We start from the raw sequence: 19567 nt of genomic DNA on the forward strand, positions 1-19567 counted from the left end.
GAAAATGAGAAAGTGGAAACAACCCAAATGTCCATCAGTGGATGAATGGATAAACAAAATGTGGTCTAGACATACAAAACATTATTCAGCCTTTAAAGGAAAGAAAATTCTGAAACATGCTACATGGATTAAATTTGAAAACATTACGCAAAGTGAAATAAGCCAGGCACAAAATAAAAAATATTATATGATTCTAATTATATGAAGTACATAGAATAGCCAAATTCATAGAGTCAGAAACTATAACAGTGGTTACCAGGGTCTGGGGGCAGAGGGTAATGGGGAGTTATTGTTTAATGGGTACAGAGTTTCACTTTGGGAAGATGAAAAAATGTTGGAGGTGGCTAGTGGTGATGCTTGGATAACAATGTAAAGTACTTAATGCCACTGAATTGTACACATAAAAGTGACTAAAGTGAGCTCTACCCACAGCCTGTCCCTCCCATCAGGAAACTTGCACAAGCCTCTTAAATAGCCACATCCACGAGAGGGCAGACAGCAGAAGCAAGAAGAACTACAATCCTGCAGCCTGTGGAACAAAAACCACATTCACAGAAAGATAGACAAGATGAAAAGGCAGAGGGCTATGTACCAGATGAAGGAACAAGATAAAACCCCAGGAAAACAACTAAATGAAGTGGAGATAGGCAACCTCCAGAAAAAGAATTCAGAATAACGATAGTGAAGATGATCCAGGACCTTGGAAAAAGAATGGAGGCAAAGATCGAGAAAATGCAAGAAATGTTTAACAAAGACTTAGAAGAATTAAAGAACAAAGAACAATACAATAACTGAAATGAAAACTACACTAGAAGGAATCAATAGCAGAATAACTGATGCAGAAGAATGGATAAGTAACCTGGAAGACAGAATGGAGGAATTCACTGCTGCAGAACAGAATAAAGAAAAAACAATAAAAAGAAATGAAGACAGCGTAAGAGACCTCTGGGACAACATTAAACGCAACAACATTCGCATTATAGAGGTCCCAGAAGGAGAAGAGAGAGAGAAAGAACCTGAGAAAATATTTGAAGAGGTTAGAGTAGAAAACTTCCCTAACATGGGAAAGGAAATAGCCACCTAAGCCCAGGAAGCGCAGAGAGTCCCATACAGAATAAACCCAAGGAGAAACACGCTGAGACACAAAGTAATCAAATTGGCAAAAATTAAAGACAAAGAAAAATTATTGTAAGCAGCAAGGGAATAATGACAAATAACATACAAGGGAACTCCCATAAGGTTAACAGCTGATTTCTCAGCAGAAACTCTACAAGCCAGAAGGGAGTAGCATGATATACCTAAAATGCTGAAAGGGAAGAACCCACAACCAAGATTACTCTATCCAGCAAGGATCTCATTCAGATTCAATGGAGAAATCAAAAGCTTTACAGACAAGCAAAAGCTAACAGAATTCAGCACCACCAAACCAGCTCTACAACAAATGCTAAAGGAACTTCTCTAAGTGAGACACACAAGAGAAAAGGATCTACAAAAACAAACCCAAAACAATTAAGAAAACGTGAATGGATTATTTTATTTATTTATTTTTAACATCTTATTGCTTTACAATGGTGTGTTAGTTTCTGCTTTATAACAAAGTGAATCAGTTATACACATACATATGTCCCCATATCTCTTGCGTCTCCCTCCCTCCCACCCTCCCTATCCCACCCCCCTAGGTGGTCACAAAGCACTGAGCTGATCTCGCTGTGCTATGCGGCTGCTTCCCACTAGCTACCTGTTTTACGTTTCGTAGTGCATATATGTCCATATGTCCATGCCTCTCTCTCGCTTTGTCACAACTCACCCTTCCCCCCCCATATCCTCAAGTCCATTCTCTAGTATGTCTGTGTCTTTATTCCCATCTTGCCCTTAGAGAGACAAGATCCAGCCTCATCCAACACAACACAGGCACTAGTCCCCTCCACCAGGAAGCCTACACAACCCACTGAACCAACCTTAGCCACCGGGGACAGACATCAAAAACAACGGGAACTACGAAGCTGCAGCCTGCAAAAAGGAGACCCCAAACACAGTAAGAAAAGCAAAATAAGAAGACAGAAAAACACACAGCAGATAAAGGAGCAAGATAAAAACCCAACAGACCTAACAAATGAGGAGGAAATAGGCAGTCTACCTGAAAAAGAATTCAGAATAATGATAGTAAAGATGATCCAAAATCTTGGAAATAGAATAGACAAAATGCAAGAAACATTTAACAAGGACCTAGAAGAACTAAAGATGAAACAAACAACGATGAACAACACAATAAATGAAATTAAAAATACCCTGGATGGAATCAATAGCAAAATAACTGAGGCAGAAGAACGGATAAGTGACCTGGAAGATAAAATAGTGGAAATAACTACTGCAGAGCAGAATAAAGAAAACAGAATGAAAAGAACTGAGAACAGTCTCAGAGACCTCTAGGACGACATTAAACGCACCAACATTCGAATTATAGGGGTTCCAGAAGAAGAAGAGAAAAAGAAAGGGACTGAGAAAATATTTGAAGAGATTATAGTTGAAAACTTCCCTAATATGGGAAAGGAAATAGTTAATCAAGTCCAGGAAGCACAGAGAGTCCCATACAGGATAAATCCAAGGAGAAATATGCCAAGACACATATTAATCAAACTGTCAAAAATTAAATACAAAGAAAACATATTAAAAGCAGCAAGGGAAAAACAACAAATAACACACGAGGGAATCCCCATAAGGTTAACTGCTGATCTTTCAGCAGAAACTCTGCAAGCCAGAAGGGACTGGCAGGACATATTTAAAGTGATGAAGGAGAAAAACCTGCAACCAAGATTACTCTACCCAGCAAGGATCTCATTCAGGTTTGATGGCGAAATTAAAACCCTTACAAACAAGCAAAAGCTGAGAGAGTTCAGCACCACCAAACCAGCTTTACAACAACTGCTAAAGGAACTTCTCTAGGAAAGAAACACAAGAGAAGGAAAAGACCTACAATAACGAACCCAAAACAATTAAGAAAATGGGAATAGGAACATACATATCGATAATTACCTTAAATGTAAATGGACTAAATGCTCGCACCAAAAGACACAGACTGGCTGAATGGATACAAAAACAAGACCCATATATATGCTGTCTACAAGAGACGCACTTCAGACCTAAGGACACATACAGACTGAAAGTGAGTGGATGGAAAAAGATATTCCATGCAAATGGAAATCAAAAGAAAGCTGGAGTAGCAATACTCATATCAGATAAAATAGACTTTAAAATAAAGAATGTTACAAGAGACAAGGAAGGACACTACATAATGATCAAGGGATCAATCCAAGAAGAAGATATAACAATTGTAAATATTTATGCACCCAACATAGGAGCACCTCAATACATAAGGCAAATACTAACAGCCATAAAAGGGGAAATTGACAGTAACACATTCATAGTAGGGGACTTTAACACCCCACTTTCACCAATGGACAGATCATCCCAAAAGAAAATAAATAAGGAAACACAAGCTTTAAATGATACATTAAATAAGATGGACTTAATTGATATTTATAGGACATTCCATCCAAAAACAACAGAATACACATTTTTCTCAAGTGCTCATGGAACATTCTCCAGGATAGATCATATCTTGGGTCACAAATCAAGCCTTGGTAAATTTAAGAAAATTGAAATTGTATCAAGTATCTTTTCCGACCACAACACTATGAGACTAGATATCAATTACAGGAAAAGATCTGTAAAAACTACAAACACATGGAGGCTAAACAATACACTACTTAATAACAAAGTGATCACTGAAGAAATCAAAGAATACCTAGAAACAAATGACAATGGAGACACGATGACCCAAAATCTATAGCATGCAGCAAAAGCAGTTCTAAGAGGGAAGTTTATAGCAATACAATCCTACCTTAAGAAAGAGGAAACATCTCAAATAAACAACCTAACCTTGCACCTAAAGCAATTAGAGAAAGAAGAACAAATAAACCCCAAAGTTAGCAGAAGGAAAGAAATCATAAAGATCAGATCAGAAATAAATGAAAAAGAAATGAAGGAAACTATATCAAAGATCAATAAAACTAAAAGCTGGTTCTTTGAGAAGATAAAATAGATAAACCATTAGCCAGACTCATCAAGAAAAGAAGGGAGAAGACTCAAATCAATAGAATTAGAAATGAAAAAGGAAAAGTAAGAACTGACACTGCAGAAATACAAAAGATCATGAGAGATTACTACAAGCAACTCTATGCCAATAAAATGGACAACCTGGAAGAAATGGACAAATTCTTAGAAATGCACAACCTGCCAAGACTGAATCAGGAAGAAATAGAAAATATGAACAGACCAATCACAAGCACTGAAATTGAAACTGTGATTAAAACTCTTCCAACAAACAAAAGCCCAGGACCAGATGGCTTCACAGGCGAATTCTATCAAACATTTAGAGAAGAGCTAACACCTATCCTTCTCAAACTCTTCCAAAATATAGCAGAGGGAGGAACACTCCCAAACTCCTTCTACGAGGCCACCATCACCTTGATACCAAAACCAGACAAGGATGTCACAAAGAAAGAAAACTACAGGCCAATATCACTGATGAACATAGATGCAAAAGTTCTCAACAAAATACTAGCAAACAGAATCCAACAGCACATTAAATGGATCATACACCATGATCAAGTGGGGTTTATTCCAGGAATGCAAGGATTCTTCAATATACGCAAATCAATCAACGTGATACACCATATTAACCAATTGAAGGAGAACAACCATATGATCATCTCAATAGATGCAGAGAAAGCTTTTGACAAAATTCAACACCCATTTATGATAAAAAACCTGCAGAAAGTAGGCATAGAGGGAACTTTCCTCAACATAATAAAGGCCATATATGACAAACCCACAGCCAACATCGTCCTCAATGGTGAAAAACTGAAAGCATTTCCACTAAGATCAGGAACAAGACAAGGTTGCCCACTCTCACCACTCTTATTCAACATAGTTTTGGAAGTTTTAGCCACAGCAATCAGAGAAGAAAAGGAAATAAAAGGAATCCAAATCGGAAAAGAAGAAGTAAAGCTGTCACTGTTTGCAGATGACATAATACTATACATAGAGAATCCTAAAGATGCTAGCAGAAAACTACTAGAGCTAATCAATGAATTTGGTAAAGTAGCAAGATACAAAATTAATGCACAGGGCTTCCCTGGTGGTGCAGTGGTTGAGAGTCTGCCTGCCGATGCAGGGGACATGGGTTCGTGCCCCGGTCCGGGAAGATCCCACATGCCGTGGAGCAGCTAGGCCCGTGAGCCATGGCCGCTGGGCCCGCGCCTCTGGAGCCTGTGCTCCACCATGGGAGAGGCCACAGCAGTGAGAGGCCTGCGTACCGCAAAAAAAAAAAAAAAAAAAAAAAAAAAAGTGTCATGTACCAAAATGTTCATTGCAGCTCTATTTACAATAGCCCGGAGATGGAAACAACCCAAGTGTCCATCATCGGATGAACGGATAAAGAAGATGTGGCACATATATACAATGGAATATTACTCAGCCATAAAAAGAAACGAAATTGAGCTATTTGTAATGAGGTGGATAGGCCTAGAGTCTGTCATACAGAGTGAAGTAAGTCAGAAAGAGAAAGACAAATACCGTATGCTAACACATATATATGGAATTTAAGAAAAAAATGTTATGAAGAACCTAGTGCTAAGACAGGAATAACGACACAGACCTACAAGAGAATGGACCTGAGGATATGGGGAGGGGGAAGGGCAAGCTGTGACAAAGCGAGAGAGAGGCATGGACATATATACACTACCAAACGTAAAGTAGATAACTAGCGGGAAGCAGCCGCATAGCAAAGGGAGATCAGCTCGGTGCTTTGTGACCACCTAGCGGGGTGGGATAGGGAGGGTGGGAGGGAGAGAGACGCAAGAGGGAAGAGATATGGGAACATATGTATATGTATAACTGATTCACTTTGTTATAAAGCAGAAACTAACACACCATTGTAAAGCAATTATACTCCAATAAAGATGTAAAATAAATAAATAAAATATATATATAAAGAGCTCATGCAGCTCAATATTAAAGAAACAAACAACCCAATCCAAAAATGGGCAGAAGACCTAAATAGACATTTCTCCAAAGAAGATGTACAGATGGCCAAGAAGCACATGAAAAGCTGCTCAACATCACTAATTATTAGAGAAATGCAAAGCAAAACTATAATGAGGTACCACCTCACACCCGTTAGAATGGGCATCATCAGAAAATCTAGAAACAACAAATGCTGGAGAGGGTGTGGAGAAAAGGGAACCCTCTCGCACTGTTGGTGGGAATGTAAAGTGGTACAGACACTATGGAGAACAGTATGGAGGTTCCTTTAAAAACTAAAAATAGAACTACCATATGTCCCAGCAATCCCACTACTGGGCATATACCCAGAGAAAACCATAATTCAAAAAGACACATGCACCCCAATGTTCACTGCAGCACTGTTTACAATAGCCAGGTCATGGAAGCAACCTAAATGCCCATCGACAGACGGATAAAGAAGATGTGGTACATATATACAATGGAATATTACTCAGCCATAAAAAGGAATGAAACTGAGTCATTTGTTGAGACGTGGATGGATCTAGAGACTGTCATACAGAGTGAAGTAAGTCAGGAAAAGAAAAACAAATATCATATATTAACACATATATGTGGAACCTAGAAAAATGGTACAGATGAACCAGTTTGCAGGGCAGAAATTGAGGCACAGATGTGGAGAACAAACGTATGGACACCAAGGTGGGAAAGTGGCGGGGTGGTGGTGGTGGTGGTGTGATGAATTGGGTGATTGGGATTGACATGTATACACCGATGTGTATACAATTGATGACTAATAAAAACCTGTTGTATAAAAATATAAATAAAATAAAATTTAAAAATTAAAAAAGTGACTAAAGTGATAAATTTTATGTTATATATATTTTACTACAATAAAAAAAGAAAATAGGCAAAATATTTGAACAGACCTTTCACAAAGGAAGATATACAAATGGCCAATAGCACATGAAAAGATGGCTCAACATCATTAGTCACTAGGGAAATGTAAATAAAAACTGCAATGAGGTATCAGTTCACACTCACCAGAATGGTTAATATTAAAAAAACTGACACTACCAAATGCTACTAAGGATGTTGGTAGGAGAGTAAAATGGTACAAAGATATGGCAGTTTCACATAAAACAAAACATACCCCCTATGTTCAGCCATAAAAAACCATGAAATCTTGCCATTTATGACAACATGCATGGACCTTGAGGGCATTATGCTAATTGAAATAAGTCAGACAAAGAAAGACAAATACTACGTGATCTTGTTTATATACAGAATGTTAAAAAAAAAACCCTCAAAGACACAGAGAACAGATTGGTGGTTGCCAGAGGCAGAGAGGGAGGGGGTGGGGAGTGGGCAAAGTGGGTGAGGGGAGTCAAAAAGTACAAACTTCTAGTTATAAAATAGTTAAGTCATGGGAATCACGAGAATGTAATGTACAGCATGGTGACTATAGTTAGCAATACTGTATCACATATTTAAAAGTTACTAAGAGACTAAATATTTAAAGTTCTCATCACAAGAAAAAGAATTCTGTAACTTTGTATGGTGATGGATGTTAACTAAACTTATTGTGGTGATCATTTAACAATATATACAAATATCAAATATTTGTACACCTGAAACTAATATAACATTGTATGTCAATTATACCTCAATTAAAAAAATCAATAATTATCAAAATAGAAAGCAAACAATTAAACAACAGAGTAAATCAATAAAAGGAAATGATAGTTATCTGAAAAGAACAATAGAATGAACAAATTTTTAGCAAGTATGATTTCAAAAATAAAGCCATCATAAATTAACATAAAAAATGAAAGGGAACCAAACTACAGAAACAAGAGATTAAAAAATTATCCAAAAAGTACTATGTATAATTTTTATAGCAATAATTTAAAAAACCTAAGTGAAATGGATAATTCCCAAGAAAATAAACAACCAAAATTGGCCTAAGAAATAGAAAACTTAAATAGACCAATTAATCATAGAAGAATGTGAAATGATAATACTCTACCTCAAAAGTCACCAGCCCCAGAAAGTTTTGTGGGAGAGTTTGACCACACCATCTAGGAACAGATTAATCAAGCTTTACACAAAAATTTCCAAAGCAAAGTAAAAGAAGGGAAATGACACCATACAACTATAGGCTAGTATAATCTTGATACCAAAACTGACAAGTAAAGGGAAAGAAATTATAGGCCCATCTCACTTATGAACGTAGATATAAAAATGCATAACCTTAATACCATAATCAAGCACAGGAAAACTACAGGCCATTATTTTTCAAGGGGATGCTGATGGCATTTTTGGCGGAACAATTCTTCATTTAGTATCCCTGATCCCTATCTACTAAATGCCAGCAGGACTTCCCACCACACACACACCAATAAACTGTGACAACCAAAAGCACCTCCAGGCATTTCCAAATGTCCCCTAGAGGGATGGTTAGCCCCAGGCTGAGGATCAGTACTATAGGCAATCTCACTTATGAACACAGAGATACAAAACTGCTAAATAAAAGATTAGTCCCTCAAATCCCAGAGTACATTAAAAAAGAAAAAAAAAACACATCATTCCCTGACCTGATAGGTTAATATTAGGAATGCAGGGAAGTTTAACACTTACAGATCTGTCAGCGTGGAACAGGACACCAACTCCTTACTTGGAAAATTGGCAATTACAGGGAAAGAGTTAAGCGTTTATCCTGTCTTTCGTATAGGAACTGTATTTTAGACTTACCAAGTAGCCCTAGTAGAGGAGAGATAGTTCTTCTTACAGAGGTATGCTAGCTAATAAATTCAGAAAGAATAATAGAATTAGAAACTTATTATTCTGAAATCCTTAATGAACTAATTGACTCACATAATAGTTATCAAATGGATGGTAAAGCCACTAGGTGAAAGGATGATGGAGAACTTTACAATGACAGGATCAGACTAACACCACTTCAATCCAGTTTTAGTATCATTAATAGTGAGACAAGCAAACATTATGTAAAAGAAAGTACATAGTATCAACCACTAAACAGTCTTAACAAATAATAAGAACCTGAATCTAATCAAGCACTTAGATCCACCTTCCAGTCTACAGGAAATACAAGCAATACAGAAACAGATAAAACAGCACCTCAAGGAAGTAATCAGCCAAATCCAGAAAGTGGGAGAGTCTACAGAACAAATAGCAGGTTTCTTCAACAAACCAATGCCATGAAAATAAAAGGGAGGTGGTGTTGTTCTGTATTAGCTTTTTAAAAACTTAAAAGAAATCTAAGAGATATAACCTAATATAATGAGTTGTTGGTTGGGCCCTGATTGAAAGAAACCTCAACGGTAAAAATATTTTTTAGGACTTCCTTGGTGGTGCAGTGGTTAGGAATCTGCCTGCCAATGCAGGGGGCACGGGTTCGAGCCCTGGTCCCGGAAGATCCCACATGCTGCGGAGCAACTAAGCCCGTGTGCCACAACTACTGAGCCCACGTGCCACAATTACTGAAGCGCACGCGCCTAGAGCCCATGCTCCACAACAAGAAAAGCCATTGCAACAAGAGAAGCCCCCACAGTGCAACAAAGAGTAGCCTCGGCTCTTCCCAACTACAGAAAGCCCATGCGGCAACGAACACACAACACAGCAAGCAATAAAATAAATAAATTTATTTTTTTTAAAGTCTAAAAAATAAAACCATTTTTTAGACAATTGGAAAAATTGGAAGATACGCCGGGTATTAGTATTATAATGGCATTATGATTATATGAGAAGACGTCATTTTTGCTACAATTTTTGGTGAGGCATACTGAAATATTTAGGAGTGAAATCATATGATGCTCATGATTAGCCTAAAACATCCCAGCACAAAAGAGGGGAGGGGAATAGCTGAAACAAGTATGGCAAAATGTTGATGGCTATTAAAGCTCAGTTATGGGGGTTTACTGTACTCTCTACTGTCATTTATGTTTGGAAATTATCATAATAGAAAGTTTTTAAAAAGCTATCAATGCATGGGCTTCCCTGGTGGCGCAGTGGTTGAGAGTCTGCCTGCCGATGCAGGGGACACAGGTTCGTGCCCCGGTCCAGGAAGATCCCACATGCCGCGGAGCGGCTAGGCCCATGAGCCATGGCCACTGAGCCTGCACGTCCGGAGCTCCGCAACGGGAGAGGCCACAACAGTGAGTGGCCCGCATACCGCAAAAAAAAAAAAAAAAAGGTATCAATGCAATTCAATGCATTAACAAGTTAAAGGGGAAAAACCTATATGTCCAACTTATAGGTGAAAAAGCAATTGATAAAATGTCATAGCCATTCTTGCTTTTAAAAAGCCTCAAAAGAGTAGGAATTAAAGAAAACTTACTTAACTTAATAAAGGGCAACTGCCAGAACCCACACTAAGAAGCATACTTGATGAAATTTTCGAAGCATTCCCATTAAAGGGAGGGATAAGTTAAGGATGTCTGATATCATTGTTACTATTCAGCCTTATACTGGAAGTCCTAGACAATGCATTCAGATAAGAAAAATACACGTGGTATACAGATTGAAGCCAGAGAGAAAACTATCAATATTTGCACATAATCTGTTTGCCAACCTAGAAAATCCAACAGACTCAATGAACAAACTATTAGAAAGAAGGAGAATTCAGTAAAGTTGTTGGGCACAATTTCAAACAAAAAACAAGTTATCTTATATACCCTTGATTACAAAATGAAAGAAAAAATCCTATTAATAGTAGCAACAAAAGCTATAAAGTATCTAGAAATAGCCCAAACAAGATATGTTCAACACATGTATGGAGAAAATGACACGTTATTAAAGGACTTAAAAATCTGAATAAATGGAGAGTCATACCACATATATTCATATAAAGGAAGAGTCATTAATGTAAAGGTGCCAATTCTCCCCAGTTAAATCCGGAAACTCAATGCGGCGCCAACAAAAATGCCAATAAGATTCTATTTGGGTATGATAATTTGATTCTAAAATCCATATTATAAAGTAAATATGCAAGAATAACACAAAATTGAAGAAAAAAGATGACTTTCCATGTCAGATATCAAATGTTATAAAACTATAGAAATTTAAAGTGTGGTATGAATGCAAGTATAAATAAATGGATCAGTAGAACCAAATAAAGAATTCTGAAACAAACCTAAATATGCATAAGAATCTAGTATTGATTAAAGGTAGCATTTAGAAGTGAGTAGAGAAAGGAAAGAGGGAGGCATGTAGAAGGATATACATTGCAGCACATTTTATATTAGCAAAAAACTTGGAAATAATCATGACAATGGGGAAATGGCTAAATGAATTATAGCATATCTGTTCTGTAGAATACGCCGAAACAGTGAAAAAGAACAAGTTAGATTTACATGTACTAACATGAAAAGTTCTCAGACATTATGTTGGGTGAAAAGTAGCAAGTAGCAGAACAATACATATAAGCATGATAAAATATATATATATATATTTAACATCTTTACTGGAGTATAAATAATTTACATTTTAAATAACACTAAATAATACTATATATATAAATTGTGTGTGTGTGTGTGTGTGTGAGAGAGAGAGCGAGAGAGGGAAAGAGAGTGAGAGAAAAGATCTGGAAGAAGCTAAGTCCAACAGTGAGTAGGGAGGGAGAGAATCAGGGAGGAAATCAATGACTAAAGAAGGTTTAAGCCTTCCCTGTAACATTGTAATCCTCTGAAAGAAAAATGTATTCGTGTGTCAATTGTGTAATTAAGTCAATAAATAAGAAATTTAAAAGCTGCATAATGATATGAATAAATTATAATGGTTAAGGACTTATTTATTCATATAAATGCATGGAAAGGCGATTGTAAGGATACTCACCAAACTGTTGACAATTAGTTTATTCTTTGTTTTGCTTTTTTTGGGGGGTGAGGGTGGAAGTAACAACTATAGAGGGAGCAGAAAAGGCAAGTTTCAAGATTTACTATCTCTACACCTGTGTACTGTTTCAATCTTTTACCATGAAAATATATATTATTGAGTAATTAAAAAATAAAGACATGGAAAAAGTCAAAGGCACACTGTTAAGTGGAAAAAGCTAGTTGCTATATCTTATATATAATTCTATATATAGAATAATGTATACATCTATTGTATTATATGTGGGTACATATGTATTCTAATGCATAGAAAGAAAAATACAAATTGGACTTTCACAATTTATATACTTGTGTTGATTATTTTGTTCTAATGAGCATATAGTTGTGCATTCCTTAAGAAATACTATGATAATCATATTGCAATATATAAACATAACAAACCATTATGTTTGCAATATATAAACATATCAAATCATTATGTTGTTATGTACATCTTAAACTGTACAATGTTATATATCAATTATATCTTAATGAATCTGAGGTGGGAGGAAGAAACATAGAAATACAGATAAATCTAGGACATCCCTGCTGGTGCAGTGGTTAAGAATCTGCCTGCCAATGCATGGGACATGGGTTAAAGCCCTGGTCCGGGAAGATCCCACATGCCGTGGAGCAACTAAGCCTGTTCGCCACAACTAATGAGCCTGCGTGCCACAACTACTGAAGCCCACATGCCTAGATCCCGTGCTCTGCAACGAGAAGCCACTGCAATGAGAAACCCACGCACTGCAACAGAGTAGCCCCCGCTCGCCGCAACTAGAGAAAGCCTGTGTACAGCAAATAAAACCCAACACAGCCAAAAATAAATAAATAAATTTATTTTTTAAAAAAGAAACAAAATACCTTGCACCTCAAGCAATTAGAGAAAGAAGAACAAAAAACCCCAAAGTTAGCAGAAGGAAAGAAATCATAAAAATCAGATCAGAAATAAATGAAAAAGAAATGAAGGAAACAATAGCAAAGATCAATAAAACTAAAAGCTGGTTCTTTGAGAAGATAAACAAAATAGATAAACCACTAGCCAGACTCATCAAGAAAAAAAGGGAGAAGACTCAAATCAATAGAATTAGAAATGAAAAAGGAGAAGTAACAAGTGACCCTGCAGAAATACAAAGGATCATGAGAGATTACTACAAGCAACTCTATGCCAATAAAATGGACAATCTGGAAGAAATGGACAAATTCTTAGAAATGCACAACCTGCCAAGACTGAATCAGGAAGAAATAGAAAATATGAACAGACCAATCACAAGCACTGAAATTGAAACTGTGATTAAAACTCTTCCAACAAACAAAAGCCCAGGACCAGATGGCTTCACAGGCGAATTCTATCAAACATTCAGAGAAGAGCTAACACCTATCCTTCTCAAACTCTTCCAAAATATAGCAGAGGGAGGAACACTCCCAAACTCCTTCTACGAGGCCACCATCACCTTGATACCAAAACCAGACAAGGATGTCACAAAGAAAGAAAACTACAGGCCAATATCACTGATGAACATAGATGCAAAAATCCTCACCAAAATACTAGCAAACCGAATCCAACAGCACATTAAAAGGATCATACACCATGATCAAGCAGGGTTTATTCCAGGAATGCAAGGATTCTTCAATATATGCAAATCTATCAATGTGATAAACCATATTGACAAATTGAAGGAGAAAAACCATATGATCATCTCAATAGATGCAGAGAAAGCTTTTGACAAAATTCAACACCCATTTATGATAAAAAACCCTGCAGAAAGTAGGCATAGAGGGAACTTTCCTCAACACAATAAAGGCCATATATGACAAGCCCACAGCCAACATCGTCCTCAATGGTGAAAAACTGAAAGCATTTCCATTAAGATCAGGAACAAGACAAGGTTGCCCCTCTCACCACTCTTATTCAACATAGTTTTGGAAGTTTTAGCCACAGCAATAAGAGAAGAAAAGGAAATAAAAGGAATCCAAGTTGGAAAAGAAGAAGTAAACCTGTCACTGTTTGCAGATGACATGATACTATACATAGAGAATCCTAAAGATGCTACCAGAAAACTACTAGAGCTAATCAATGAATTTGGTAAAGTAGCAGGATACAAAATTAATGCACAGAAATCTCTGGCATTCCGATACACTAATGGTGAAAAATCTGAAAGAGAAATTAAGGAAACACTCCCATTTTACGATTGCAACAAAAAGAATAAAATACCTAGGAATAAACCTACCTAAGGAGGTAAAAGACCTGTACTCAGAAAACTATAAGACACTGATGTAAGAAATCAAAGATGATACAAATAGATGGAGAGATATACCATGTTCTTGGATTGGAAGAATCAACATGGTGAAAATGACTCTACTACCCAAAGCAATCTATAGATTCAATGCAATCCCTATCAAACTACCACTGGCATTTTTCACAGAACTAGAACAAAAAATTTCACAATTTGTATGGAAACACAAAAGACCCCGAATAGCCAAAGCAATCTTGAGAACGAAAAACGGAGCTGGAGGAATCAGGCTCCCTGACTTCAGACTATACTACAAAAGCTACAGTAATCAAGACAGTATGGTACTGGCACAAAAACAGAAAGATAGATCAATGTAATAGGATAGAAAGCCCAGAGATAAACCCACACACGTATGGACACCTTATCTTTGATAAAGGAGGCAGGAATGTACAGTGGAGAAAGGACAGCTTCTTCAATAAGTGGTGCTGGGAAAACTGGACAGGTACATGTAAAAGTATGAGATTAGATCACTCCCTAACACCATACACAAAAATAAGCTATAAATGGATTAAAGGCCTAAATGTAAGGCCAGAAACTATCAAACTCTTAGAGGAAAACATAGGCAGAACACTCTATGACATAAAACACAGCAAGATCCTTTTTGACCCACCTCCTAGAGAAATGGAAATAAAAACAAAAATAAACCAATGGGACCTAATGAAACTTCAAAGCTTTTGCACAGCAAAGGAAACCATAAACAAGACCAAAAGACAACCCTCAGAATGGGAGAAAATATTTGCAAATGAAGCAATTGACAAAGGATTAATTTCCAAAATTTACAAGCAGCTCATGCAGCTCAATAACAAAAAAACACACAACCCAATCCAAAAATGGACAGAAGACCTAAATAGACATTTCTCCAAAGAAGATATACAGATTGCCAACAAACACATGAAAGAATGCTCAACATCATTAATCATTAGAGAAATGCAAATCAAAACTACAATGAGATATCATCTCACACCAGTCAGAATGGCCATCATCAAAAAATCTACAAACAATAAATGCTGGAGAGGGTGTGGAGAAAAGGGAACACTCTTGCACTGTTGGTGGGAATGTGAATTGGTACAGCCACTATGGAGAACAGTATGGAGTTTCCTTAAAAAACTACAAATAGAACTACCATATGACCCAGCAATCCCACTACTGGGCATATACCCTGAGAAAACCAAAATTCAAGAGTCATGTACCAAAATGTTCACTGCAGCTCTATTTACAATAGCCCGGAGATGGAAACAACCTACGTGCCCATCATCGGATGAATGGATAAAGAAGATGTGGCACATATATACAATGGAATATTACTCAGCCATAAAAAGAAACGAAATTGAGCTATTTGTAATGAGGTGGATAGATCTAAAGTCTGTCATACAGAGTGCAGTAAGTCAGAAAGAGAAAGACAAATACCGTATGCTAACACATATATATGGAATTTAAGGAAAAAAAATGTCATGAATAACCTAGGGGTAAGACAGGAATAAAGACACAGACCTACTGGAGAACAGACTTGAGGATATGGGGAGGGGGAAGGGTGAGCTGTGACAAAGCGAGAGAGAGGCATGGACATATACACACTACCAAACGTAAGGTAGATAGCTAGTGGGAAGCAGCCACATGGCACAGGGATATCGGCTCGGTGCTTTGTGACCGCCTGGAGGGGTGGGATAGGGAGGGTGGGAGGGAGGGAAACGCAAGAGGGAAGACATATGGGAACATATGTATATGTGTAACTGATTCACTTTGTTATAAAGCAGAAACTAACACACCATTGAAAAGCAATTATACCTCAATAAAGATGTTAAAAAAAAAAGAAACCAATACAGATAAATCATGTCATTCACCTAATCAAAACCCTTTAGTAGGAATATTCCCAATGCTCCTAGGATAAAGCCCAAAATAATTAAGGGGCCCTGCCATCCAGTCTCAGCTCCCAATGCTCTCCCCCTTGCTTAATGTGCTCTAGCCACAGGAGACACCTTTCAGTACTTCAAGTCCCTTGCACGTGTTCTAGCTTCAGGTCTCTGCACATGATGTTTGTTTCCTCTATGTGGAACACTTCCTCCATTCATCCCTCCTCTATCTCCTTCTACCCCAGCTGATCCTTCAGTTCTCATCACTTCTTTAGGAGAGTCTTCCCTGACATTGCAGACAGAGTCAGGTCCTCCTGTTATAAGTACTTATAGAACGCTTATTTTTCCTTCATAGCTCTTATCTCAATTTGCAGTTTTCTACTTATAGGTGGGATTATTAATGTCTGTTATCACTCCTACTAGACTGTAAGCTCCATGATAGCAGGACTCTTGTCTCTCTTGTTATAACCTGACATTTAGTAAGAGCGCAGTAAATATCTGTGAAATAAATGACTGCTCCCTGTTAATCAGGGTGGACCTTATCGGCCCTAGCTCCATTTTCCTCTCCATTCCAACCCACGTCATCAGATAAGTAACCTCAAAGGCTATGGATGACTCATCCAACACTCTAGCTTCATTGTCCCTTGACCTCCTCTACTTATGCAACCTCTGACTACATGCCACTTCACGTGCCATTTCTAGCTATTAGTGCCCTAGACCACCCGATAAACATGGAGCTGCTCCACTTCAGAATTTCTGAACTCCACTAATCCAATCTCTGGCTACAACCTCTTACCCTTATTACTTCTTGGTTCTCAGAATACCCACTCCTCATTCTCATCAAGATCTCCCATCCTTCGACTTCTCCCATTCTTCAGCTCATTACCACTTTATTGCTTAACTCCCTATCCAGTCTAGTGGCCATGGTACATCACTTCAGACACTCTTGCTAGCAGCCTCACTGCTCTAATCCATTTTAATCTGCCATTTACTGAGCTACTATGAGTTACTATGGACCACTCTATATGCATTACTTCTGGAACTTCTCACAACACCTATATGAGGTAGAGACCACCATTACCCCCTTTTACAGATAAGGAAAAGGATTCTTAAAGAGGTGAAGTAACTTGTGCGAGGTCACACAGAAAGTGATGGAGCAGGGTGCAGCTGGGATCTGAAAGAGATCTGTCTGACACCAAGGTCTGTGCTCCGAACCAGCAGGTTACTCTGTAGCTCAGAGGAAATGATAACTCTGACTACAACACGGAAAATGAACGGGAGGGAAGCAGGCCAAGTGTGAAGGCTTGGCGACCAAGGCAGCAATCCAGGGGAGAGTTGATGGTGGACTAAGCCTTATCTCTCAGAACATCTCAAAAGATCCAAACTAAAAGCCCACTTACTTCAGGCGTGTGACTTTACAGGATGGATCTGGTGGGCTTTGGCTGAGGATGGCACAACTAGGTGTGCCTAGAAGAGACCAAAAAGAAAACCAGCAGTTTAATACATTCTTTCAGGATACAATTTCTACTTTAACTTATCTACTTACTTATTTATGTTTATACTTAAGGTATGATGACATTCATTAAATGCTTCCGTTTGCTGGGAATTTATTATAGTCTTATTTACACTTCCAACCACGCTGTGAGCTACTCTCCCATTTTACAAATGAGGAAAGTGAGGCGCAGAAAGATGAGGGAAATTGCTTCACATCCCACAGTTAGTTAATGATAAAGACGGAATCAGAACCCCAATCCGCTTCTTTCCTAGTCACTTACCCAGCCAACGGCCAACCTTAAAGCCGCACTCCCCACACTACACCCGGGCCATGGAGACGCTTGCGGGTGCGGGGATCCGAGGACGCGCTGCGCTCCGACCTGAGGACCTGAGCAAGAGCAGGGAACTGACCAGCACGTCTGAGGCCGGTGCCCAGACCTGGGCTGAGCAGCCGGCCGGCTCACGGGACCCGGTTGCGAGGCCTGGCACCCCGGCTGGATGGGGAAGGCCATGGGCCCCGGAGCGGCCGTACCCTGGGGAGCGACCCCGTTTCTTACACCCACTCTGAGGGCCCCACCTCCCAAAGGCACGGTGACACGGCCTGGAAGCCACCAAGCCCAGGACGGGCCCGCAGAGAAAGGAGGCAACAGCTCGGTCACCTGTTCCGTTCCCCCGTCGCAGAATCACAAGACCCAGTGGCGAATACCTAAGTCACCTATTTGGGTTTTCTGCCCGACTTCAGCCACAGTCTGGGGTCTACGAATGGCCGTCCTTGGGCCCAGGAACCACCATGTGCTTTTGTTTGGTTTTTTGGTTTTGTTTTTTCTTTTTGAGGAGATGACCGATACTTTTCCTTAGAATTTCAAACGGGTCACGTCCACCCTCCACCCGCCCTTCAAAAAATTAAAAAGTTAAGAATGCTGACTCGGAGCTGTCAGCCAGAGACGCTCTGATATCTTTACCTCAATCCCGCAAGCTCGCGGTGTCAGTCCCCACCCCCGGCGTCCCTCAGCATTCCTTTCCGTTCTCTCCTCCCCCACCCCCACGCACGCCTACACGCACGCACCCCACACGCACGGCCCCCCACACGCACGCACCTCCCAACAGACGCGCCGCACGCACGCGCCAAGGTTCTCCACACACACACCCATAAATTGCTGCAACCAGGCGCGTTCTCCCGCGCCTCTCCGCGCAGACGCGTGTTCCCCAAGTCCCGCGCCTCGACCCCCACTCCACACGCGCATCCTCTAGGGCCTCTCCCATCTCCCCTTTCCAGGGCGGGCTTTCCTCAGGGGCTGGCGGCCCGGCCCTCCCCGCCCCCCAGCTTCGCGGGCAGCGAGGTCCCTCCCCGGCGCGCTGAGCTCACCCCGAACGAGCCTGCGGCAGGCCAGTCCAACTGGGCCGCCGCTTCCCTCCTCGCATCCCAGGAGACACCGGGCGGGGTGTGGCACCTCCCACGCTCGGCCACCGGGGCCTTCGGACTACTGGGAAGCCAGCCACTCAGCCGGAGGGAACTCCCTCGACTTCCTGTCCCTCCCAACGGAGTGGGCGCTGGGGGGCAGGGTGGTGCGGCGGGAGGCGTTTCTCGTTCTCGCTGAGAAAAGCGCTCACCTGGTTCCCAAAGCCAGTTTGCCCTTCCTCTCCTTCCTGCCAGAGGGAAGGGAGAGCCAAGGTCTTGGGGCGGAGAAGGGGAAATGACTCAGAGAGGAGGCGTCTCAGAGGGAGGGGCCGGCCTGGAAAGGGGGGGGCATTGGGGAGCGGGAGGGAAAGGGGAGGAAAAAAGAGGATGGGAAAACCGCGGTGGGAGAGGTTTCGAGGGTGTCTAGCGCAGTCCTGGGAATCCTGCCTGGTCAACCCCGAATCCAGGAGCCACTAGGCTGGATCTTTTCCTAGGTTTTGGGCCCTGACTTCTTTACCCCGTGCCAAAGGCAGCCAGAGCCAAGACCCTTGC

General features: G+C 39.9%; 1 protein-coding gene across 18 annotated transcripts in view; it reads right to left on the bottom strand.

Annotated features, from left to right (window-relative positions):
• The window catches only part of LOC137217350 (NACHT, LRR and PYD domains-containing protein 12-like), a 48147-nt gene extending 28802 nt beyond the window's left edge, over window positions 1-19345 (bottom strand). For 2 of the 18 annotated variants that reach the window (XM_067724051.1, XM_067724039.1), the window contains exons 1-3: window positions 18579-18623; window positions 17898-18004; window positions 17523-17589 (exon numbers count right to left, since the gene is read on the bottom strand). Coding sequence is in view for 2 of the 18 variants with exons in the window: in XM_067724035.1 (XP_067580136.1) it covers window positions 17523-17589; window positions 18764-18860 (164 nt within the window). In the remaining 16 variants the exon portion in view is untranslated. Of the gene's footprint in view, window positions 1-11940; window positions 12007-17522; window positions 17590-17897; window positions 18005-18578; window positions 18655-18763; window positions 18918-18982; window positions 19190-19227 lie in introns of those variants that run through there. The other 16 variants (XM_067724052.1, XM_067724037.1, XM_067724053.1 and 13 more) reach the window with 14 other exon arrangements.
• Window positions 19346-19567: the final 222 nt, after the last annotated feature.

Source organism: Pseudorca crassidens, chromosome X, assembly GCF_039906515.1.
Source record: "Pseudorca crassidens isolate mPseCra1 chromosome X, mPseCra1.hap1, whole genome shotgun sequence".
NCBI lineage: Eukaryota > Metazoa > Chordata > Mammalia > Artiodactyla > Delphinidae > Pseudorca > Pseudorca crassidens.